The sequence below is a fragment of the Lissotriton vulgaris genome, chromosome 8 (assembly GCF_964263255.1).
Source record: "Lissotriton vulgaris chromosome 8, aLisVul1.2, whole genome shotgun sequence".
Lineage (NCBI taxonomy): Eukaryota > Metazoa > Chordata > Amphibia > Caudata > Salamandridae > Lissotriton > Lissotriton vulgaris.
This window is the reverse complement of record NC_141696.1, coordinates 1,244,719,906-1,244,744,882: the sequence shown is the minus strand read 5'-3', so window position 1 is coordinate 1,244,744,882 and position 24,977 is coordinate 1,244,719,906. Positions and strand designations below refer to the sequence as shown.

General features: G+C 44.9%; 1 protein-coding gene across 1 annotated transcript in view; it reads left to right on the top strand.

Moving 5' to 3' along the window:
• The window catches only part of MTUS2 (microtubule associated scaffold protein 2), a 1,086,829-nt gene that overhangs the window by 101,392 nt on the left and 960,460 nt on the right, over positions 1 to 24,977 (top strand). The window contains exon 2 of the mRNA XM_086935158.1: positions 24,006 to 24,246. Within this exon, the coding sequence (XP_086791284.1) occupies positions 24,006 to 24,246 (241 nt within the window). The remainder of the gene's footprint in view (positions 1 to 24,005; positions 24,247 to 24,977) is intronic.

Here is a 24,977-nt window from a genome sequence, read left to right as displayed (position 1 = left end):
GATTCTGACATGCAGGAGTGTTAGGAGCATCCAGGTGAATATTAAAATCCCCCAAGATGGAAAAATTGGGAGAAAGACTGAAATAATTTAAGGCAATGTTTGGGAGCTCGTCGTAGAATTTGGCATGTGCCCCTGGAGGGTGATAAAGAAGTATCCCAGAGAGGGTGCATGTGGGGGAGAAGGAAATAGCAAACCTCATACTCTCGCAATCCGGAATAGGGCAACTCGAGGACCTACAGCCATAGCTATTTTTATAAATAATTGCAATGCCCCCCCCTCGCCCATCATCCCGATCTTGTCTCACGATAGCATAACATGTAACAACAACTCTAAGTGGATTAGCATGCCAGGTTTGTCTTTATTAACAAGCTGGTGAAGATCACTGAGGGCTGATACGACCACCAGCCTGGTGCTATGACCAGGATTAAAATCTGCTTGTTGACCGCCCATTACATCATTAGATTCCACAAAGTCCTGAAGATGATCAAATTTAAATGTGAACATTATTGATAGATCCTTGGATACTACAAATTTATCTGAGAAATTAGAGCAATGTTGACACACAGAACTTCTGATTGTGGTATTTCGAATTTTACAGTTGCAGGGTTTGAAGTCCAGATATGATGCAAAAGAGTCCTATGGAATTTGAATTTGAATTTAAGCGCGCTTTCACCAAGCGGTTTCATGGCGCTTTTCAGATTACGACCAACGTCAGTGGCAGGGGGAGATTAGGCAGCAAAAGCTCGGGAGAAAAGTAAAGTTTTAAGGTTTTTCCGGAACTCTGTGTAGGAAGATGAAGTGCGAAGTCCCACAGGGAGGGAGTTCCAGAAAGCTGGGGCGAGGACAGCAAACTTTGTTCCACCAGCCTTCTTCTTTTTGAAACGTGGAGTGGTCAGGAGTGCCATGTGGGTGGAACGGAGTTCTCTACCCGGCATGTAGGGCTTGATGGCAGAGCATATAAACTCAGGGGCGGTGCCCGTTCTGGCCTGGAAGGTGAGGCAGCCAAGTTTGAATAAGGCTCGCTCTCTCACAGGCAACCAGTGTAGTGCCTGCAGTAGGGGGGTGGAACAGTGAAATTTGGGCAGGCCATGAATCAGGCGAGCAGCCTGGTTCTGCACTAGTTGCAGGCGGTGAATAGCATAGGCCGGCGCGCCATTATAGATTATGTTGCCATAATCAAGGCGTGAGAACACCATTGCCATCACAATGATTTTTAGAGCCGGAAGGGAAAAGAAGCGGGAGACCTTCCTGATTGTCCTGAGGGAAAAGAAACAGGAGGAAACAACAGAACTAACCTGAGAGTGAACAGAAAGTTGGGTGTTAAGAAGAATGCCGAGAGTTTTGACTTTGGGAAATGGGAGTGGGGGAGCACCAAGTGAAGGGGGCCAATGGGACGGGGACCAGGGACCAGCTCTGTCTTGTCTGGATTGAGTTTGAGGTGGTTGCAGTTCATCCAGTCCTGAATGAACAACATGACAGTTTGGACATTCTGGGCGGATGAGGGAGAATGGGAGAGGTTAAAGATTAGCTGGAGGTCGTCGGCGTAATTAAACACCGTGACCTCAAGCTGCTGCAACATAAAAATGAGGGGGGTAGATGTATAAATTAAACAAAAGAGGGGAAAGTGAAGAGCCCTGGGGGACACCACATGCTACCTTGCGGGAGGCGGCAGTGAAACCGGCAAGGTGGACCGCCTGAGCCCTCTCGCTCAGGAAAGGCTCGAGCCACGAGAAGGCTAGGCCCTCTATGCCCGCCGCCCTGACACGGGTGAGAAGAATGGAGTGGTCCACCGTGTCAAAAGCGGCGGACAGATCTAAAAGGATGAGGGCTTGCGGGAGGTTGGTGTCGATGCCTTCACGTAGCCCGTCCATCACTGAGATCACCACCTTCTCCGTAGAGTGGAGGGGCCGAAAGCCCGCCTGGCAAGGGGAGAGGCAGTAATTAGTCTCCACGTGGGTGCTCAGGGTGCTAGTCACAGGGGTTTCTAAAACCTTACCCAAATAAGGCAAGAGAGAGATGGGACGATAGTTAGAAGGGGATGATGGGTCGGCGCCGGCCTTTTTTAAGATGGGGATGACGACCGCGGATTTATGGGGGGTAGGGACAACCCCATTGCTGAGTGAATCGTTAAGGAGTGTGAGGGGCGGGGTAGGACAAGCTAGGAAGATTTCTCTAAGGATATGGGCAGGGGCAAAGTCCAGGGGGGAGCCCGACTTCACCCTTTGAAGCAGGGGGAGGAGTGTGGCTTTGGTCAGGAGGGGAATGGTGGTTAATTTAGAGGTGGTGGAAGGGGGAGAGGGATGAATGAATATGGAGGATGGGGGAGGAATGTTGGTTTTAATCTTTGCGACCTTTTCAAAGAAGAAATCGTTGAGCGAATCGCAGAGGGATTGGGAGGGGGGAATCGTACCCGTAGCTCTATCAGATGAGGCCAGTTCACGCACAGTGGCGAAAATTTCTTTTGATTGGGACTCCGCTGCCAGTATCCTATTAGAATAGAATTCAGTTTTGGCATCAAGAATGCCTTGTTTGTATATCTTAAGAACAGATAAGTAAGTGGCTTTTAGAACATGGCAATACGCTCTTCTCCATGCTGCTCGCTCGGCTCGCCGTGCGGCCAGTTTCTTCTCCTTAAGGTCTAAGGAGAACCAGCGGTTGGCAGCGTGGGCTCGCTTGACCGTGATTCGCCTCAAGGGGGCGAATTCGTCGCCCGCTTGGGTCAGCCAGTTATTGATGGTAGGCAGCTGAGCAGGAGCTGTAAGGCCGGAAAGGTCAGGGCTGGATTTGGCCAGAGACGAGCAGAAGGATGGCATATCGGCTTTGCTCCATTTCCTAACCCAGGTGTTCTTAGGGAGCGGGGGCTTAGTCTCAGGGGCTAGGGCAAGGGAAATTGAAATTAACGAATGGTCAGACCAGGAACAAGGGGAAATGAAGGGGGGTGTAGTGGGGATATTCAGGGTCCAGATCTGATCCAACGTGTGACCCTGTATGTGAGTGGGGCTGTGAATGTGAGGTGTAAAGTTAAGGCTAGTCATGAGATCGGTGAACTCCTTAGAGAGGGAGCTTTCAGCAGGGTCATTCCAGAAGTTGAGGTCGCCTAGGACTAACACTGACGAGTTGTTTATTACCAGTGTGGCCAGGAGATCTTGGAGACAGGAAACAAAAGAAGGGGTGGAGTGAGGGGGGCGGTAAATAAGAACAGATGTCAGGGGAGCCTGATGGGAAGTCGACCGGGTTACCAGGTAGTCTACTTCAGGAATGGGCGGGAAGGGGAGGATCTGGAAGTGGAGGTCAGTGCGAGCTATCAAGGCCACTCCGCCGCCTCTTCTGCCCTCCGGACGGTCCGCTCGAATGGCAGAGTATGAGGGGGGCTGGGAGATGGAAAGGCTAGTGATATTAGAGTGGTATGCCTCTTTATCTCAGATGCAGTATTCTCTTCTGTATTTTCCTTTGGCTTTCCAAACTTCTTGTTTAAGGCTTTTTGGCTCACCCAAAAACAAAGGGATTACTTTTCTTTGCGTGTGCAGATTTGTGTGCACAGACTGATATTTTTCCATCAATGGCAGCAAGAAAGGAACATTTGAAATTACGAAGCAGAAGGTTTGGTCTCGAATCTGTGGTCCTGTGCCTTGTTGGGCTGACAGGTTTATTAATTCTGCATCAATTTATTCTGGGACGAAAATATTCCAGTTCTACCTACTGATCTTCGCTAAAAGCGCTAATAGCTTTCAATAGGTTTTGGTAATGTCGTGTAACATGCAATATCAATGAAGTCAGACGAGATTAGATGGATTGTTTTGTGCACTGTAATTAGATTGGCTGAGGCAAACATGGCAATGTGAATGGGATCTGTTTAGCAATGCAAGATTTAGGGTGCCCTGTTATTTCTGAAATTTGTTGGACTGTTTAGGGAGTCAAACTATAGGTTTAAATCCCAAGGCGCACCATATTTTGTCTATCAATAGTTAAAGCTCATATAGGAATGTGGGAGCTACCTGACGCTTTAGGGATAGAATCTATTGGTCTGTGGTGTAAATTGCAGGGAAATGAGACTCCCAGCATGGTAATGCTCTTTACCCCACCACTAACTCCCAGACTGCAAGTCCTGTTCCTAAAGCAGTGAGAGTGGTGCCTCACCTTGGTTTCCAGGACCTTTATAACACCGGGCAAAGCCAACACAGGACTGTTTTTAGGCAGTGTCAGTCATAGGGTTGTTCATAAGGGAAGCAATAACGGCATATTTGAGCTTTAACGAGACAGCCTTTTCTCAACGGGATGCATGTGTCAGCGTAGTACGGCCTAGACTATGACTGCTGTCCTAGTGTACTCCCTGGCTCCTTCAGTCCACCTCTCGGCATAAGATACCTTACAGACACTTCATGAAAAGTTCTGTAAGGCCGGTATTTCGACCAGAAAGTGGAAGCTTTGTAAATGTCGGCCTGATTACCCCCATAGCGTGTACTGCTGCCAGTAAAGATTGTCTACATCTAACTATTATTCCGGGGTCACAACTGAACTTCCCACTCAAGACAGGCCCTTCACATTGTGGTCTCCTTTGTACCATCAATTACATGACCCAACTCAATGTCCTCCATCTCTCACCAGTGCCGACCTTGATATCCCTCTTAGTAACCAATTCTTCAAAATGAGTACCCTTGAAAGGAAATCAGAGTAGGAGGTTGCAACAAACCCTAGTAGGATGAAAGGAAGGATTGGGAAAGCATCCAATGGGATGGCAAGATGTCCACAATGGTTGAAACGAAAAATGGGAGGTCTGTAAAGCTCTGAAGTGAAAACAAGCAACATTTGCAATAGCAAGCCCACTGATTGAACATTCCAATGAATATGATTTGCGCAACAGCATAGAAACATGAAGAAATGTGCCAAAATGAAAGATTTTGATTTCACAATAGTCCCTTCTGCATTTTGACTTGATGTGCTTCGAATAAAACAAAACAGTACATTTTTGTATCTGAGTGTTCTTTGAGCACACCCATGAGCCCCTCATATCTCCAAATTCCGCTTTGTGAAGGGAAGACTAAAAGCCAGTAAGGCAAGCTAGGATTTTCTTCTAAAGGAAAGAATGTAGAGAGGGAAGATGCTTTAACAGGCTTGCTAATCTTATATTTTTATTTATTTATATAGAGTGAACATATGGTTGGAAAACTTGGCAGTATGAACCACAGAGTGATAAGCAATATAGACAAAAAGAGGTATACAATAGAGAAAGTTCTAAGAAATGGTTCAACTTCAGGGCTTGATGAAAAAGCAAGAGATTAAAAATACACCAAGGGAGGAGTGGCAGACTATACCACTATTTCAGACCAAGGACCCAGAAAGCTTCACCGACCTCCTTCCAGCACCTGCATGTGATGGTATGGAATGTTCAACAGATGTAGTACCTTAGATCTACGGTACCCTGAAGAACATAAGGTGCCACTTGACAGAATAAAAAGGGCAGTATTTTCCTTAGAAAGCACCAATGGTGCCGGTACAAAGCAACCTAAAGAGGATTCTTTGGTTAACCAGGAACTGGTGCAGTAAGCATGACTGAACTTGTGCACTCTGCAAGCCATCCTCACTGGCACATTCTTAATTGTCTGAATTTGAAAAATTATTTACTTTGGCAGGTCAAGGTAGCTGGTGTTCCCCAAATCCAAACTCCGAAAACGTTTGCCACTGATGATATTGGCACGCTGATCAACCAGGAAAAATAGCATAATGACGTGAAATCCTTGTGGTTTGCTATTGGCAGATTAATTCTGGAATGCAATATGGCATAGTTTTTATGAAAGTAGAAGTGCAGATGAGTTGATGTATAAAGTTTCAAACCTTTCTGGAAAGAAGGGACATATAATTGTTGCAAGTGTTGTGTTTGGGGAGTGATTTCTGGTGTTTTGTGCGCGGGCAATCGACCTATGCGCGCAACCAGCAAAATAGGTCTTTGGAGGATCTGTGAGCATCATAGATGCAGCATTTTTTGTACTGTTTTTTAGGGATGGATAGTGCCTGCTTTTGTGAATGTCTATTAATGTGAAATGCAGTCGTGTATGCTCATAACTGTAATATAATCCAGCTCCTTTGCAAGGCATAGCTCTCTTTCCAGTGTGTCCAGGTATCTGCCTCTCAAACTATTGCTACTCAGTGATCTGCTGTTGTGCACTTCAACTACGGATAATGCTTGAGTGAAGATATCTGTGTTAATGTCAAACTACTCCGATATGAACCCACAAACATGGTAATAGTATCTAACTTGACTGGAGTAGAGGGACGTGCTTTAACAACGATCGCTTGGCGTAGCAGAAAGTTACCCGAGAATACCAGAACTGGGCGTGGCTGGGGTGACTTACCTTGACTCCCATGCGGGATAGTAAGAGGTAATTGGTGTGCACGCTGGATTTTCGAGTACATATCTCAGTCTGTCAACTCTGGAAATGCTTGCTGAAACAGATTAACAATGTATGCCTGTGGGTCTGAGCCTTCTCTCCCCTCCGGTATACCAAAAACCCATAGATGATGCTGCCTTTGGTGATTTCCAAGGTCCTCGACCTTAGATTGTAAAAATTCCATCTTTCGCAAGCTTTAGCAACTCTTGAGGTGTAGGTGTTAGCTTCCTCGAATGCTGCAACCCGTTCTTGCAATTCTGTGACATCTGAGGGTAGTAAGGCGACCTTACTGGTGACCTCTGTGAGAGCTTGTTTAATCTCCTGGCTATTTGCTTTTGCTTGAAGATAATATTCCTTAGCCTTGGTCTCTGAATAGATAGCCTGCAAGATTTTGGACAGAGAGGGCACATCATGCTTGAGAGACCCATTGATGGCCCTACAGTGGGGCTGTTGCATGCCATTGATCGTGTGGGGGCAGATGCTGCCCCGAGCACCTCAGACTCTCTTCCCAGATTCCCTTTGGGGCTGTACAGTTGGTTGTTGGTCGTTGGCAAAACTGTAGAATTCATGCATCGGCGAGATGATATTAGTGGGTCTCCTCTCTCAGCTGCCACAGGCACCGCATGTACAAAAGGTTCAGTGTTATTGGTATTGGAGAGTTGTGAAATGATGGCTTTTACATCTCCTTTAGATGCCACCCATTTGCGGAGAGGGCTAAAGCCGGATTCAGCCTTTGTGCTGCTCGAGGCAGAGTCTTTGTCGTCCAACTGTAGTAGTAGGTGAAAGTTTAGTACCACCACAGCCTTTTCCGCCTTTGCCACCTTTAACCCCTCTGATGTTTTTGGCACCTCTCCCCTTTAGACATTTCTCCCCCGCCGGGGTACGTGCTTTAGATGTATCTAGTACTGAGGTGTCCTCAATCTCGCCATCATCACCGGTTGTATTTGCTGACTGAGTTGCGGACCCCAGCAGAAGCCACCCGGAGTATCCGAAGGAACATTGACAGGGTGAGTATGCACGGAGCCACCAGATGGCTCTGGCCCACCATTGTTACTGAATGTAGGTGATAGCATTTGGCTCTCCCGGCCAGTGATTGTGTCAGCTTGATAGTTAGGGTCCACATCTTTAGGCATAGCAATGTTTACACTATTAGCACAAATCCGTAGATGAGGCTGTGCTTGTATTGCCAGGAGAGGCTGAATGGCAAGTAGTACTGGGGAGCTGCAATCTCTTGGTTCTAAGCCACCAGATTGGATTTGTACGAAATGGCTCTCTTTTCTCCCTCTCTGCCGGTCTTCGGAGAAGCTTCAATACCATTAGAGCCTACTGAGTCTGTTGAGCGGGAACCACTCCCCTGCTGTACAGGAGTTGGTGTTACTATATCCATGGTTGAGCAGTACAGGGGATTGCCTTATCCTCCCCAGCCTTCCTGCACTGCAGAGATCAGGGCTTCAGCCATCTCAAGCCCAGGAAAGGAATTTTCAGAACCGCCGGACCGGAGCAAACCACTGGCCCTGCCAGAGCCTAGTAACTGTAGAATCAGACGCCCAACCTGGGAGCAGGTATCAGAGTTCACAGCCGCATTGAGTCTCCCATTCCTACTACCAGTGCTGACATAACTTTTTGGGCCGATGTGGAGTTATCATTGCTGCTCCCACTGTTCCTGTTGCCGCAGCTGACTCCCCTACACGCCCACGTCCTTTGGGGACAGCGGTTTGCTGTGGAGCCATCACCTTACAAAGCACTACCGGTGTGTGCCGTTATCTACTAATCATTAATGGGAACCCAGGTGCAGATGAGTAAAAAACAGCCCAGCATAATACCACTGTGCTGCTCTACTCGCATAAATAGAATTACAAGCAGTAGCCGAGCCCAGCCGCCACATCGAGGTATTCAGGACAGTTCAAAATTACCTGCTCTATAGCCAATATTACGCCATAGAAAGTTGCTCCGCTCTCTTTAGCAAGGTAAGTGGAGAAACATCAAGTGCTTTTGTGTTTCCGCACTATGATGCCCAAACACAGTCCATAGGGTGGGGGGGAGCCCCGGGGGCCATGGTGTCAGCCTTAGGAAGTTAGAGAGAGGCGTCCTCCGTAGCGGACTCAATCTGCCATCTTCCTTTCGATGAGGGCAAGTCCACAGCGGACAGGCGTTGGAAGCTGTAGCAGTTAATCGATCCCTTCAAGGCTGTCTATTCACAAGTCTATTTACAGGAGCCAGCCCGTCTCAAGATTATAAGAAATGAACACTGCATTTTTTTAATGCTGTGCATGATGCTAGACAAGCTCTCTCGAAATGGCAGTCTGAATCTGCTGCTAAAAGTATAAAATGTTCAAATATGTAAAATAAGCATGGAATTGCTCCTTCTCTCTTTTTCTTTCCTCTTTCTTGTTCAATGCTCTCCTTCTTTCAAACTTTTCAAATTTTCAAATTCCAGCTTTTTTTAAAAAAAAAATTGTTTCAAATTTTCAAAATTCACAAATGACTGCTGAATATTGTTCTATGCCTGAGGCATTTACTTTTTTCTTTTCTGTGTGGGGGAGGATAGAGGCCATGTGTCTTAGGGGGGTGCGGGTGGATGTCCTCCTTAAGCTGTCAGCCAGCGACAGCAAGGGAAGGGATGATTCCCTTCTATAGGCACTGAGGGGAGGCCTTCACAAGGGCTGGGAGGGGGGTTGGTATGTCTGATAGCGGCTTATCACCAGGTGATTGGAGGGGAGGAGGAGGGTGGGGGTTAAATAGCCATTCAATAGTTAGAAGTGTAGGTACTAACATCAAGACATTAGAAGATGGAATCAGGTGGGAAGTGGGCAAATTAAAATTATGCAAAGTTTGACTTAAAATGTACGTGTTGGAACATCGCGGGCTGAATCAACCTCGTAAACTACGTTTAATCGGGAGTGAACTTCGCATATTAAAACCACACCTACTTGGCTTAACTGAGACTCGGCTAGCACACAAAGACAGGTCACTGTTGGGACAACTTGGTTATGACATACTAGTATGTACTTCGCAAACAGTTTCCATACGTGGAGTCAGGTCAGGTCAGGTCAAATAACTTTATTTCGATTCCACAGAGAAATCATAAAAGTATACATCAATATAAAAAACACCAGCTACAATAAAATCACGGTACATATTTACATGATTCTACAATAAAACCACGGTACATAATTACATGAATCTGATTTTCATAAACATTCAATATCGGTTTCTAATCACAAGAGCTGATCTAATAAAACTCAGTACAGTATTACAGATGTTTGCAGTTGACAAAGATAATAGAAATTCATATCCTTCTTTATAATAGCACGATCCAAGGGATAATAGTAATGGTCTAATAAAGGTATTTCTTGGGACCTTATACAAAGTGCAAAAAAGAATAAGGTGCAGAGTGTTTTGCGAGACCTTATTATTACAGGGGCAACAAGGTAGCTTCTCACTCCAACCCCCCTGCTTTGGAAACGCAAAAAGGAAGTGTAGAGTACCAAGGCGAAACCTTGTCAGATAGAAACGCCATTGCGTATTCATAATATATGATAAATAAAAGGGTCGCACTAGCTTTCCCCGGACACGTAATACATAGTCACTGTTCTTTAAGGAACCCAATTTAGAACTGTAGGCATTCTTGATAATTAACTTAGTATCCTTATTGATCAAGCCAGGGTTTGTAAACATGTTGCCTAACCCAATCTTATAAAGGGTATCTCTGACATATCGAAGCCATGGGATTTCCCTATAGTGCTCAAGTTTAAGGCAATCTTGTAGGATATCTTTTGTCAGTTTCAATTCCTCAGATTGCCAAACTTTAGACCATAATACTAATGGTGCTACGTGAATAATGTCACTTGCAAACTCAATACCAACCTCCCCGTGGCAAAAGATGTTTGATGTGCCCGATGGGACAGATAGGAGATGTTTTATAAATTTATTCTCCATAATCTGTAACTTTTCACAATTTTGTGACCCCCAGACACCAGCACCAAAGGTCATAGCAGAAACACATTTAGCTTTATACAAAGATATTATTTCTGCTATACGTCGTTGTCCTAATTTACTAGCAAAGCGAAAGAGAGCTTCAATTGACTGTGTAACCTTTTGAACCCGGGCTAATATCAGAGGTTCCCAGTTCAGTTTTTTATTAAAAAGGTTTCCCAAATAATTGAAGTTATCAACTTTCTCTATATTTGAATCCCTCACCCTGTATTTGCTGATTTTAACACTTTTCGAACCGTAAGTCATGGCAAAAGATTTAGTAAAATTGACCCCAAGATCTAATTGTCCCATAAACATATCAAAGGCATTCAGACAAATCTGCATGCTATTGGGAGTAAGGGCCATTAGGACAGTGTCATCTGCATATGACAACATTGGAATTCTTTTACCATTAATCTGAGGAAAATTAGCACCAGTTTCTAACAAAAAACTTTCTAGTCCGTTCGTATAAACCAGAAATAAAAAGGGGGCTAAAATACATCCCTGGCGGACACCTTCGGTAGATAATATAGGTCTAGTTTTCTCTCCCCCAGGGCCATATCTAATTCTAACCATTGTGGCAGCTTGAAGCCTGCGGAGCAGGGTAACCAAAGGCTCCTCAAACCCCATAGACTCCATCATCCGCCACAATTTACCCCTACATACCGTGTCGAAAGCACTGGACAAGTCCATGAATGCCAAATGAATAGAATTATTCTTTGCACCCATGTACTTGCCCATGATCAGTGCTCGATTTAAACACTGCTCGGTAGTTCCTTTCCCTCTTCTAAAACCATATTGGATTCTACAATAACCCCCGCTGACTCTGCCCATGTTTTAAGGCGAGCCAATATCACCCTACCCATTAGCTTACATGACGCGTCTATTAATGATATTGGCCTATAGCAGCATGGGTCAGACTTGTCACCCTTTTTAAAAATAGGTACCACAACTGCCTCTTTCCAAGAGGTCGGAATGGGCCCCAGCACTATTGCCTTAAAAACATTCAAAAGTAATGGGGACCAGACCTCCAAATTATGTTTAAAAAGATCCAGGGGTACTGCATCAGGGCCTGGGGCCTTTAAAGCAGCCCCCTTGGTCAAAGCTAACTTTACCTCCGAAAGCGTTAATGAGTCACTGAGTGACTTTGCTGACTCCATGTTAAAATTATAATCACCCTCTCCCGTGGTAGCAGTCAACAATATCTCATTTGGATTAAAGATTTTACTATAGTGAGCTACCCAGGAGTCTTCAGGTATATGCACTTGGATGGTATTATCTTCCCCTGATTTTAAAAAAGGCCTATTTATTATCTCCCAAAAAAGCCTATTATCCCTTAGATCAACCGCTTTTTCCAAGTCTTCCCATGCTTTGGTCCGCAAATCATTTTTCCTCTTACTGACTGCCTCACTATATCTTTTCCTGGCTGATCTAACCAATTCCCTATCACGTGGGTCTCGGCGTAATGCCTTTGTTAAATGTGTTTGGGCAGAAGAACATTCAGCATCAAACCATTTAGGCCCTTGATCTTGTTTCCTCCCCCCTATCTTTACAAGGTGTGAAGCGACATTTCTCAGTAATAATTCAAAATTCTTGATTATGTGATCTGGATCAGATGTAGGTGTCAGACAAATTTCTATCTTATCCTTATTTTCCTTAAAGATATCCGCTTCCAGTTGCCTCACATGTACTTTATCCCACCTTAAAGTGACACCCTGGTTTTGGCTATATACTATAGGTTGTTCCGAAAACAGGTTTTTTTCGAGAGCCAGGTTAAAGCTCAAACTTACGGGATTATGGTCACTAGCTGTGTTCGCCTCAATTTTAAAATCTTTCAAAAAATGAGAAAAACCCTTAGACACCATGGCAAAATCAATTGTACTCATTCTGCCCCCTGTACCTTGAAAAGTGGGTATATTCAATGCACCAGAAAAGCTAGACATATCCAGGATACATAGATCATTGTTCATGACAATACTATTTAGAGCCTCCCCTTGTTTAGAATGGATAAAATGAGCCATAGGTTGGTCAGTTAAATCCATCAGACCACACACCCTATATCCGCTGAATTTACATAGCTCACAATTAAAATACCTAACCATATAATGGAAAGAGGGAAGACCCTGTTTGTCACCTTAACAATCTCTTCCTGTAAATTATCAATAATTACGGTTACATGGGGATCAAATATATTATAGTACCAATTTATGAGAAGAAGGGTTTCCGGAAATAGGTCCTTAATCATAAGTAATTGGTACCAAGGTGATTCCACCACTCGGCTCACATGTCTTAAGTTATGCTTTACAGAGATAGCTGTCATAAGTCCACCCTTAGCTCTCCCTGATTGCGATGGTATTTCACAAACATTAAACATTTGAAAACCATCCAAGCTCTGATCCACAGTGCTCCATGTCTCCTGGAAGCAGGCAATGTCAAAAGAATCAACATAGTCTAGCCAGACCGGATCCTCTAGTCTTCGCCCAAGGCCGGCTATATTCCAAGAAATTAAACGGAAACAGCTAGCCTCCTCTCGTTTACCTTCTTTTCTCTGTAGTGATTTCACTATAGGATGAGCTAAATCACACCCATCTACCCTATTTCCTATACCATTTGTTGCCACATCAGCATCAAAAGTATTTATATCTCTAAATGTACACGGGTTGTCTCCACACCGCTGATCTAAGTCAGGATTAAGATTTGATTTATACATAGATCCCGTATTCCCTTGAACAACATCATCTCCATCACTACCATAGGTTACAGAATCATTATGTTCTTCACAGCGGTTTTGGAGTCTATCACTAGCCCAAAGGTTCTCTACATCATTTATGTTATTATTAGTTATTGTCTTCATATCATCCCATGGGGTAAAATCATGGTGGGACACCAGCGCAGGCATAGCATCCTCAGCCAAAGAAGAAAATGTAAACTTTTTGTCCTGGACTGATATTTTTTGTTGGGAAGTTAGATTCAGTCAGTCATTTAAATCCATAGGAGTTAGCGGATGGAACATATTTGATAAAGGAATATTCCAAAAATCCTTTGGATTTGTAGGGAGGTAATTATTTGAACTAGAATACATATTAGGGTGGTTTAGCGGAGGGAAAGAATTAACATTTCTGTTAAAATGGGTGGAGGTAGGCTTATTCATAAATTGTTTCCGATGATAAGGGAAATCCAAACCATGTCTCATTCGAGGTTTAATCGAGTAGAACATCATGTTTTCCGGGTAGAAGTATGTCAGATTCCGGGTTGACACTCCTCCATCACTACTACCCAGAAACCAGTCGCTAATATAAGTGACCACCCTCTGATCCCGGAAGTTAACAATAATCAGATAACCCTCTATGTCCTTAGGGCGTATGCCCACCCAATGATACCTTCTAACTGAGACAATGTCTCCATTCAAGTGTAAAGGTAATGGTCTATTCAAACGTAACCAGTGAATGACTTTATTTTTTAAACTAATATTTGATTCCACAATTCCCTCTGAGATAACAGGAACGCCTGTTAAAATAATAACAAAATTAGAAGAGTCCGGAGGCAAATCTACTGTGTTTTTATAGTTTGATTTACCTCTATTAGAAGAATTTATTTGGGTGGAGGGTAATCTATTGGTATGAACGGGCTTCGGAACCACTGAACGAGTCTTTTCTTTACTTGTGGCTTTCGAAGCTGTAGTAACTGATGTGCCCGCTAATATAATGGGATTCTTATTAGCAGTCACGTTATTTGGTTTCATAGTGGAAGTATGTTGCCTGCTTTGATTGTTTTCAGATTGTTTTGTTATGGTTTTGTTTTCAATTGGAATGGCTGGGGTAATTGGATTTGGGTTCTCTGGGGGAGTAAACTCTGGTAAAAGGCGATCCAGTTTTTTATCCAGTCTTTTAAGCCTTTCAACAAGAGGGAGAATAAGAGCCTTTAAAAGACTTTCAACAGCCTCAAGAAGCCCATCATTAAGATTGGATTTATGTTCCATAACAACATTCCCTGCTATTACTTCTTTCTCCACTATTAATTCTTTCCCCACTACATCTGGCGGGGTTTCTTTGGGGACAGCTACCTGTGGCGGCTTCCACGGGTTGCCAGACCCACTTTTATTTTTCCCTCCCTTCCTCCTTCTTTTCCTAACTGGGGAGCATACCGCACCTCTAGTCTCTTGATTGTCACGTGCTCTACTTGGTTTAGTGATAGATTGAGGATCAAGCAACGTGACTACCTCAGTTTGGATCTTCAAGGGTGGAGGTAAGATGTTACTAATAGAGTGGGGAACAGCGTCCAAAGGTGAAGGGGTATTAAGATCTATAAGATTATTGGATACAACCGTGGGCAAGTTACTTTGACCTTCCACAGCTACATCCAAATCTTCCAATAATGGCGGGCTTTCTTGAAAAATTAAGGGTATATTATCTGTGTTAAACAATTCCGCATCCGTCTCAGCATGTACCGAAGTGCATATAGGAGACTTCGCTTGACTAGAAGGAGCCTGTCTCTTAAGGAGCTCAATTGAGAGGCGACGCTCGGCACTCCTTTCGGCTAGAGCTAACTCTCGATCAATATCCTTAGTTGCTTTAGCAAAATATTTATCAAGGGGGCCGAGAATGGATATACTCACACAATTAGGAAGAGAGTTAGGAATAGGGCTAGACATTCTTAAATAATAATACAGTAATAAGTAGTGCCTAAGGAAAAAAGGGGGGTGTTAAACAGAAGTTGGGCAAGTTAAGTAAGCCTATAAACAATTAAGAACACGCTACTTCAGGGATTACTATCAGATGAACTCAAGGGTAGGTGGGAGTACAAACCTAATAATAATAAGACCAAAACACTGAGCTTATCAGAGGGGGGGCCCAGCCCAGCCTCTTCCGACCCCGGACGGCCACAGACGGTCCCGCCCTTGTCCCGAGCTTCTCCCGGGACGCTCCCCCGCCGCGGGGAAAGCCCTTCTCTTAAATACATGGACCAGTAGAGTGAAGACGGGGCGTGGCGAACAGGGAGAGCGGCCAGGTGACGGGAGGCGCTGGTTACCGAGGCTTCTGGTACTCGAAGTCCGGTCCCACACGCTCGCAGCCCTGCGCAGCACACGCTTTCCCAACAAACACTGTCCAAGGCTTCCAGGTGGCAGAGAAAACGCTGCGGGACCCGCGAAGCGGGTACCACGAGTTGTGAATGAAGAAGAAGGGCTAGGAACGCCCACAGCAGCAACCAGCACGGTCAGCAAATTGTCCCAGTGCGTTTCTGCCTCCAAGTCCTTTTAAATGTGAAGGCGGGGCGTGGCGAACAGGGAGAGCGGCCAGGTGACGGGAGGCGCGGGTTACCGAGGCTTCTGGTACTCGAAGTCCAGTCCCACACGCTCGCAGCCCTGCGCAGCACACGCTTTCCCAACAAACACTGTCCAAGGCTTCCAGGTGGCAGAGAAAACGCTGCGGGACCCGCGAAGCGGGTACCGCGAGTTGTGAATGAAGAAGAAGGGCTAGGAACGCCCACAGCAGCAACCAGCACGGTCAGCAAATTGTCCCAGTGCGTTTCTGCCTCCAAGTCCTTTTAAATGTGAAGGCGGGGCGTGGCGAACAGGGAGAGCGGCCAGGTGACGGGAGGCGCAGGTTACCGAGGCTTCTGGTACTCGAAGTCCGGTCCCACACGCTCGCAGCCCTGCGCAGCACACGCTTTCCCAATAAACACTGTCCAAGGCTTCCAGGTGGCAGAGAAAACGCTGCGGGACCCGCGAAGCGGGCACCGCGAGTTGTGAATGAAGAAGAAGGGCTAGGAACGCCCACAGCAGCAACCAGCACGGTCAGCAAATTGTCCCAGTGCGTTTCTGCCTCCAAGTCCTTTTAAATGTGAAGGCGGGCGTGGCGAACAGGGAGAGCGGCCAGGTGACGGGAGGCGCGGGTTACCGAGGCTTCTGGTACTCGAAGTCCGGTCCCACACGCTCGCAGCCCTGAGCAGCACACGCTTTCCCAACAAACACTGTCCAAGGCTTCCAGGTGGCAGAGAAAACGCTGCGGGACCCGTGAAGCGGGTACCGCGAGTTGTGAATGAAGAAGAAGGGCTAGGAACGCCCACAGCAGCAACCAGCACGGTCAGCAAATTGTCCCAGTGCGTTTCTGCCTCCAAGTCCTTTTAAATGTAAAGGCGGGGCATGGCGAACAGGGAGAGCGGCCAGGTGACGGGAGGCGCAGGTTACCGAGGCTTCTGGTACTCGAAGTCCGGTCCCACACGCTCGCAGCCCTGCGCAGCACACGCTTTCCCAACACTGTCCAAGGCTTCCAGGTGGCAGAGAAAACGCTGCGAGACCCGCGAAGCGGGTACCGCGAGTTGTGAATGAAGAAGAAGGGCTAGGAATGCCCACAGCAGCAACCAGCACGGTCAGCAAATTGTCCCAGTGCGTTTCTGCCTCCAAGTCCTTTTAAATGTGAAGGCACTAAGGCAGGGCATGGCGAACAGGGAGAGCGGCCAGGTGACGGGAGGCGCGGGTTACCAAGGCTTCTGGTACTCGAAGTCCGATCCCACACGCTCGCAGCCCTGCGCAGCACACGCTTTCCCAACAAACACTGTCCAAGGCTTCCAGGTGGCAGAGAAAACGCTGCGGGACCCGCGAAGCGGGTACCGCGAGTTGTGAATGAAGAAGAAGGCTAGGAACGCCCACAGCATTAACCAGCACGGTCAGCAAACGTGGAGTCACCATACTGAAATCTAGGAACCTAATGCCACTTTTTGACGTAAATTAGCAGATCCCAAGGGAAGATGGGCAATAGCTCAGTTGCTGATAGCAGGCCGTATGGCTACGATTTGTGCTGTCTATGTGTTACGTCACCAGTCCTCAGGATCTGTGTGATGACAGAAATGTCCACCTCCTGATGTAGCCGAGCCTTATAACCGTAATGGCACAGGTCAGCTGCAGGATCAGGTGAGGGAAGGAAAGGAAGGGGACAGCTAGGAGGGAGACCTGAAACAACAAAGAACAACCGGTAACCATCAAATGCTGTACCACAAATATTTCCACCATACAAGATTATATATATTAGAATACCTGTAAAGAAAACTAGTAGCATACGACTGTGCTTGAGCCCTGTTGCGATTCTTGTTATAATCCAAAGTATAATTCTGACTGTATTGGGAGTAAACACAACCAGAGATTATATATATATATTAGGGTCGTATAGGTCTAATCTATATATCCCCATGAATTAAACTTTAATTTGCATAACATACCCCTTGTTAATACTCGCTGGTTTAAAGAGGGGAACTATTATGAAAGCATAGTGCCGAGGCCTCCAACGATCATTTTCCAATAAGGATGACAGGTCCCTGATCTGTTATTTGAGCAAGGCGGAGTTACCAAGAAAAATAAGGTAATGTCAGGACAATCCGGAAGCAAAGGGTCAACATAAGAAATAATGTCGGAATGAAATACAAAACAATGTTACCAAGAGTGGCGCTCATCTGGGACTGATCCTTGTTCTCTGGTAGGCAAGAATTATCTCAGAACCCAACTTGATGATTGCCTCATGGAAATAGTCCCCCGCACGAGCACAGAGAATGGGCTCACCAACGGGGGGCAATGTGTGAAATAATCCTAATCAAATCCAATGGTACAGTACACCAGTATCGTCCCCCGCACGAACACAACAGCGTACTCACCAACGGGAGGCAGGACCCGATTCGGACGATAATGCCGATCAGATCAGAAAGCAAAAGCTCCTTCTCCCGCACGAACACAGAGAATGGGCTCACCAACGGGAGCGGAAAGATATCGGCTGACAATGCCCATCGAAAACAGAAAATAGGGAAACCGTCCTCTGCACGGACTCCTGACCAGGAGCCCACCAGCAGAGGGCAGAACAGGAGGTGGCCGACAATGCCACCCGAGCACTAGCAGGACGGAACAACCAGCACGGAAATGCGAGGAAAAATCAGACAGCGTTTCATGAAAGGCATCTATCTTTATGGGACGCCATCACTCTCAATGGGCGCAAGGAGTCATGGGAAATGTAGTTTGTAGTTTAGAAGAAGCCTACTGTATATGGAGCAAGGGTGCGTTAAGTCGTGTGTTGTGCACCACATAATCGTAACACTATGGTCCTAATTCGATTGGCCCGATGTCTTTGACTATTTAAGCGCCAAATTATTGGGGTGGGCCGGGGATTTGATAATTCTGGGTGATTTCAATTGTATTATGGATAGTAATTTAGATACTACCAATAGCAAGGCACGGGCCATAATGGTCAGGACCAGAGCAGCGCTGCTGGGATTACTGCACATACATCAGCTCGATGATGCCTGGAGGATACTGTTTCAACACTGCCAGGGTATACATTTTACTCTAATCCACATAAACATTATTCCCGTATTGACATGATTTTTATTATGAGTTCATTGGTGAAAAACGCACGGGTAGAAGTCTGCCCCAAATTTACATCCAACCACAATCCAGTAATGCTAACTTTGTAAAAAACTTTTTGGAGCTAGTAAGGTGTCTCTTGCTTTTTCACTTCCCAGACACTTATTTAGCAATCTTGAGTACCAGGTACATATTAGAAGGGCACTGAAGGAGTATTTGAGTAACAATCTTGGCACAGCCAATATTGCAAGTGGATGGTACTGTATGAAAGCTTTTGTCAGGGGGGTGACTTTTCAGTTTATTTTAGCACAAAATCGGTGGGCAACAGAAGCGGCAGAACAGGATCGACGTGATTACTTAGACCTAGAGTGCCAACACACTGGGGCAATCGTAATTATGGATCCAGGGGCTCAGTTATTATATCTTTGGCTCTTAATAGCCCGATCTAAAATCAATAGAGGGCTAATGGATAATATTGCTATTAATCATGACAAGCACAATACTTTGCAATATGAATAATGGGATGGGTGGGGGCACCTGTTGGCAATTCAGATCGCTGACCAAAAGGCTAGGTCTAACATTAAACTCATTAAAGGAGATGGTGGTTTGTCCTTTACTCAGCCACAGGATATAGTGGAGCAGTTTAGATTGTTTCACGCCAACTTATATTCTGAGTCTGCTCCATTTAACAAAAATACTTTCCATCAGTATTTACAGAAGGGTCGTCTGCCTCAACTTGACTCTTTGGACTTCGATGAGTTACAGAAAGATATAGAGATAATTGAGGTCGAAGATGCTATTGGGTCTCTACCCTCCGGAAAGGCGGCTGGCGAGGATGCTATCCCGCCTGAATTTTACGAAACTTTCAGGGATATATTAGCACCAGTTTTTATGCGGTTGAGTATTGATATCACTGATGGGGGCGACGCTCCTGCTTCATGGAGTGTTACCAATATTGTGGTATTCCTTAAAAAGAAGGGAAAGCCGATTGACAATAGAAGTTCTTATCATCAGATATCTTTAATTAATGCTGGTGGCAAAATCTTCTCTAAGGTTCTGGCTTCACGTCTTACTCCTGTTATCCATAAGCTAGTCTAAGAGCGGCAGCATGGCTTCGTCCCTGGTAGAGACACAACGGCACATATTAGTTCTGCTATAGCTGCCTTTGATGCCTCTTGCAAATTTAGCAAACTGATAGGCATGGTTATGCTCGACATGAAAAAGGCGTTTGATAGAGTGGCCTGGGAGGCTCTATGGCATACCATGACGACATTCGGTCTCGGCGCCTGGTTTATGTCTTTTGTACAGAAGCTGTATAAAAAGCCAGTTGTGACAATTAAATTGAATGGCATGACATCTGCCCTTTTTGTCGTTCAATGGGGGACACGGCAGGGATGCCCTCTGTTCCCCCTGTTGTTTGCCCTCTACATCGAGCCATTTATAAGGCATTTGTTGTTAAATGCAAGGATCTCCCCAGTGTGTCTCAACAATATGGAACTTAAGGTAACTGGATAAGGTAATGATATAGCAGTCTTTTCTGCTAATCCTGGAGATGATATTGCTCACATTATGCAAGAGACTGAACTATCTGGCTCTTTCTTGGGTTATAAGCTGAATCTAGCCAAAATTCAGACAATTGTAAACTTTCAATCGGTAGGCCTGCCTTTAGCATTAGAGGTTACACAAACAGCTACCTATCTTGGTGTATGTCTTAGCAGCCAGTTTGATGATATTGTATCTCTGAACTATGAACTCCTTCTGAAGATAACATCAGCTAAACTGCGTAGTTGGCATGAGCTCCTGCTAAGCATATATATTGGAGGTGCAACTTCATAAGAATGAACATTCTTTTATATTTATATCATTCAATACCCTTGCAGGTTCTTTGGTCTTTTTTAAAGAGATTAGACAGTGTCTTAGGTATCTTTATTTGGGCTTACAGACATGCCAGGAGGGCTCTCAAGCTTATAAAACTACTGTATGTACGAGGGGGTTTTAAGCTCCCAGATTTCAGGCTCTACTGGGTTGTTGGTTGGATCCGTGGCCTGCTTTGCGGGTTGGATGCTGGTCCAGCCTTGCTGTGTTATCAGTTAGCCTGTGGCCCATCGGTTAGGTTCATGCTGTAGAAGACTTCCGACCCTAACTATACAAGCAAGTGAAGTTTAAGGTAGTTAAAGACATTATCCGGATATGGCAAGATATTTGTAAGCAATACTCATTCCCTGCGTTGCATCAATGTACGGTGCTATGGGGCAACCCTATGCTGCCGGATGTCTTTCAAGATCCTATTGGGAAAGTCTGGCAACGTAAGGGCATCACCCGGCTTGGTCAACTATATGATGGATGGGGTTTCCGCTCTTTTGCCTCACTTAAAGACAAGTTTGGTCTTCTGCAAAGTACGTTCTTTAAGAAATTTACAAATTAGGGATTTTTTCATACGAGGCAAAAATATATTAGTAATGCCGAATTCGACGGGAATATTGTCTGGAATATGTAGTCTCTGGCTGAGGTTCTAGCGGTGTATTTATCAGAAAATTCTTGCAATCGCCAGTGATGATAGCTTACAGGTTGCGGCTAAATTAAGTTGGTTTCTTAGGGCTGAAATAGTGGCTGAGGAAATACAGGAGTCTATGGGCATATTAGATCGAGTGGTAACATCGGTTAATTTAAAGTTACAATAGCACCGGATAGTATATATGCTATATTATACACCGGAGATTATATCCAAGTGGGCCTCTCCATCTTCCGATAAGTCATTTTGTCCGAAATGTCAACATTACGCCGCAGACCTTAGTCACATGTGTGTTGACTGCCCATGGCTGAACAGGTTTTGTAGTGGGCTCTCCAGTATTCTCAGTCCACTTCTCTGCCAACATTTTCAGCTTACTGAGAAAGAAATATTTTTGGGGATTAAAAGCGAAGCTGCTAGCTATGTGAACCTGTTAGCTACCATCATTATAACATGTGCTCGATTATGTGTCGCCAGAGTCTGGATTGACAATTTTAGTCCAAATGTTATGATTTTTGGGTTCTACTCAGACAGGTGTACAAGATGGAACTTGCCCTGGCTAAAGATAGAGGGCGGCACTCTTGGCTTAAAATGAATAGGATTTGGACCGGTCTCCAATGGGAGTAGCGATGCACTGTCAATGTATATTATGCTCTATTATGGCTTTATTCTAGATATCATTTTCTTCTTTATTTTAAACTTTCAAAATGGGAAATTGTTCTTGTCTCTTAAATTTCAGCTCTGATTGTTTTCTTCTTACACCTGCTTTATCTGTTGCTTCTTTTGTTTGACTACAGTGTCAGTCATCGATTCGGCCTTATGTGATGTTAACATTTCTAATGTATATTTTTAATATGGCTTACTTATGGCAAAAATATACACCTTACTCAACCAAGTGCAACTGAGAAGAGGGGACAAGAATAGAAGAATAGAGGCAAAATCCTCATTTTGGTTAAAAAGGAGATTCAGATAATGAATCAGAGAAAGAGGAATGCGTTTCTTGAAAGAAAGCTTCATTTTTGGGTTATAAGAACTCCAATTGCCAATTTTATTGGTGGGTGATATCAACCAACATAGGACAACTTTGGTTGTCAATGTTTAAAACTCTTAAATGTCCTAACGTCATCAACCTAGATGTGCAGGCCTACATCAAAACTACACACCTACTAACGATTGGATATCCTGAAAAATGCTGAGTAGGGCCAAAAGGAATGAGGCATGACACTATAAGAGGCAAGGAGATCACCAGACATGCCAACAAAGGTACAGTGCATGTGGTGCATTTCAAGATTGTCTTTGTTCTGGTGATGTGTTTGCAACTGATGATGGTGGAGAAGACAACCACCATCTGTACACCCGACCATCAAGCTGGATTACTGTAATGCCCTCTACATGGGCGCATCTCAATCCCATTTGAACAGACTTCAACGGGTCCAGAATGCGGCTGCTTGGGCACTGCTCAGACTTCCCAAGCGTGCCTCCATCAGTACCTCTCTGAGAAACTGCAGTGGCTGCCAGTGAAACAGAGAGTTATGTTTAAAGCTTTCTTCTATTGCTACAAGGCTCTCACTTCTCAAGGCCCCTCTTTCCTGAAGTCAAGGATTCCCCCTTATGTTCCAATTAGAAACTTATGGCGGGTCAAAGAAAAACAGGCCTTCATTCCTGAATGTAAAAGAGCTAGAATTGGAGGCAGTGCCTTCAGTCACCTTGCACCAAAAAGCTGGCACTCTCTCCGAGCTGGGATCCGGCTAGCTCCCTCTGAAAGTTTTTTCAGAAAAAAATGAAAACCTGGCTCTTTGGGTAATATTAAGACTGACCCAGCTGTAAGGCAAAACTTTTTTTTTCCAGAAATCAGTAAACCAGTGCTGGGACACTTCGCAAGAAGGGGCTATGCGCTTTACAAGACGCAGTATTATTATTCTACTGATTGACTGTTCTGTTGTAGATTAGGATAGTGCATAAGGTAGGTTAGTGCGTATACATCAGTATGTACCATTTTTGATGGAAGAAAAGAACAGCCTGAAAACAGAGCTCTTCGAGTTAGCCTTCTTCAACTGATATTTGTCTATCAAACGACCCCACCGATTAAAAGGACCAAGCATCCTGTATGACCAGTGATATTGCCCCATTCCTGGCCTCAAGGGGCCGTGTCCCTGACTCTATCTTACCCCCTACCCCTCACACTGCAAGTAGTATCCTTAAGACCAATAACAGAGGACGGTCTTAAAAGTGTCCAGAAGACACATGGTCACTCTACAGAACAACTACATTTACAATATCAAATAAAATCAGACCTTTGGCCTTTTGTGACCTATCTTAAAGTTAAGTTTAAGATCAATCACATACGAGGTCAACTATAGGATAGGCCGCTTACGGAAGGTCAGTACTTAAGAAGGCATCTATTGTTTAGGGTGGCCTTCTTCCTTAGGAAAAAAATCCAGCCATCAGTTTACTTTTTAAGATTCTGCAAAGAACTGGACATGATAATTACTGAGAACTTTATATGAAATCTCTTTATTAATTTTTACATGGCCTTTCTGGTTTTGTTTATGGTAATTGTCAACACTGGATCATTAAGGCAGCTGTTCAAAGTGTTTCTATGTTTTACTTTTTAAAGTAGGTAAAGAAATGAGAAAAATAACCGGTTTAGTTGATTTTCCCATTTTTTCTTTATTGGCAGAACATTAAAATACTTATCATACCTCTATGGAAAGGACCAGGCGGCAATCTATCTGGTGTACTTATTTTTTACTTGTATTGAATGCCTTTTTTATATATTTTCCTTGCATAGGTGGCAGAACGGTCTGGGAAAGAGGACTTCTGTTCCCCGCCGTACTCGCATTATGACGTCACATCCGGCTTTTATCGGCCGGCTATGCTCCTGAAGCCTCAGCTGGGCCTGGGCGCTGTTTCCAGATTGCCATCTGCAAAGAGCAGGATTCTGATTGCCAGCCAGAGGTCTCCGAGTAGCACCCTCCATCAGCAAGGACAAGTGGCCAGCACGGAAAACCTATTCAATCCGGATACTTCAGGTAAATTGCTTTTTCCTCTCTCATTCAAAATTGCTTATTGCCTAAAATATCATATTAATAACTCGGCACCTGCCACTCCACAGCCATCAGGCTCATTCTGTGTGTACTGTCTCTGAGATGACATCTTGATCTCCTCTGAAAAAGTAAATCTGAGGCTGAGATTACTCCCCAGAGTCTCCAACATCGAGAAGGGCGCTGTTACCATCCTTAACTTTTTGTGAACTGGTCACCCTGAGCGTTCATTTGCTTCCATCTCCACACACGAACTAATGCCAATGTATTTCTAAGCTTCTAACAAATAGTCTTATTTTCACTCTTTATCGAAAAAGAGAAAGCACAATGAAATATTTTGCTTGTCTAGGGGGTTGTTTAAGTTCTAAAAACCCAGAAGGGAGTTGGAAAAGATCAGGTGATTCACCGAAGCACAGAATGCCCAGGCGCCCCCCGCAAATACTGAGGGGCGCCGTTAATCTCTCCACGAGCTGGAGCCCGCAAAGGTGGGAGTCCGTTGTTTGTTCTGCCTTCAAAGGCAGGTCATGATGTCATCAGGAGGTGCCCGGGACAGGACATTTAAAGCATTGTGAGGCAGGAGAGTGTCCTCTTTTCCTCTCCACCATGCTCCAGCACACCTCATTGCAACCCACCCACCCCTGGAGTAAGGCGGAATTGGCGGAAATTCTAGCAGCAGAAAAAAGGGGATGCCCAAATGATTTGGACTGATTTCTGTACTT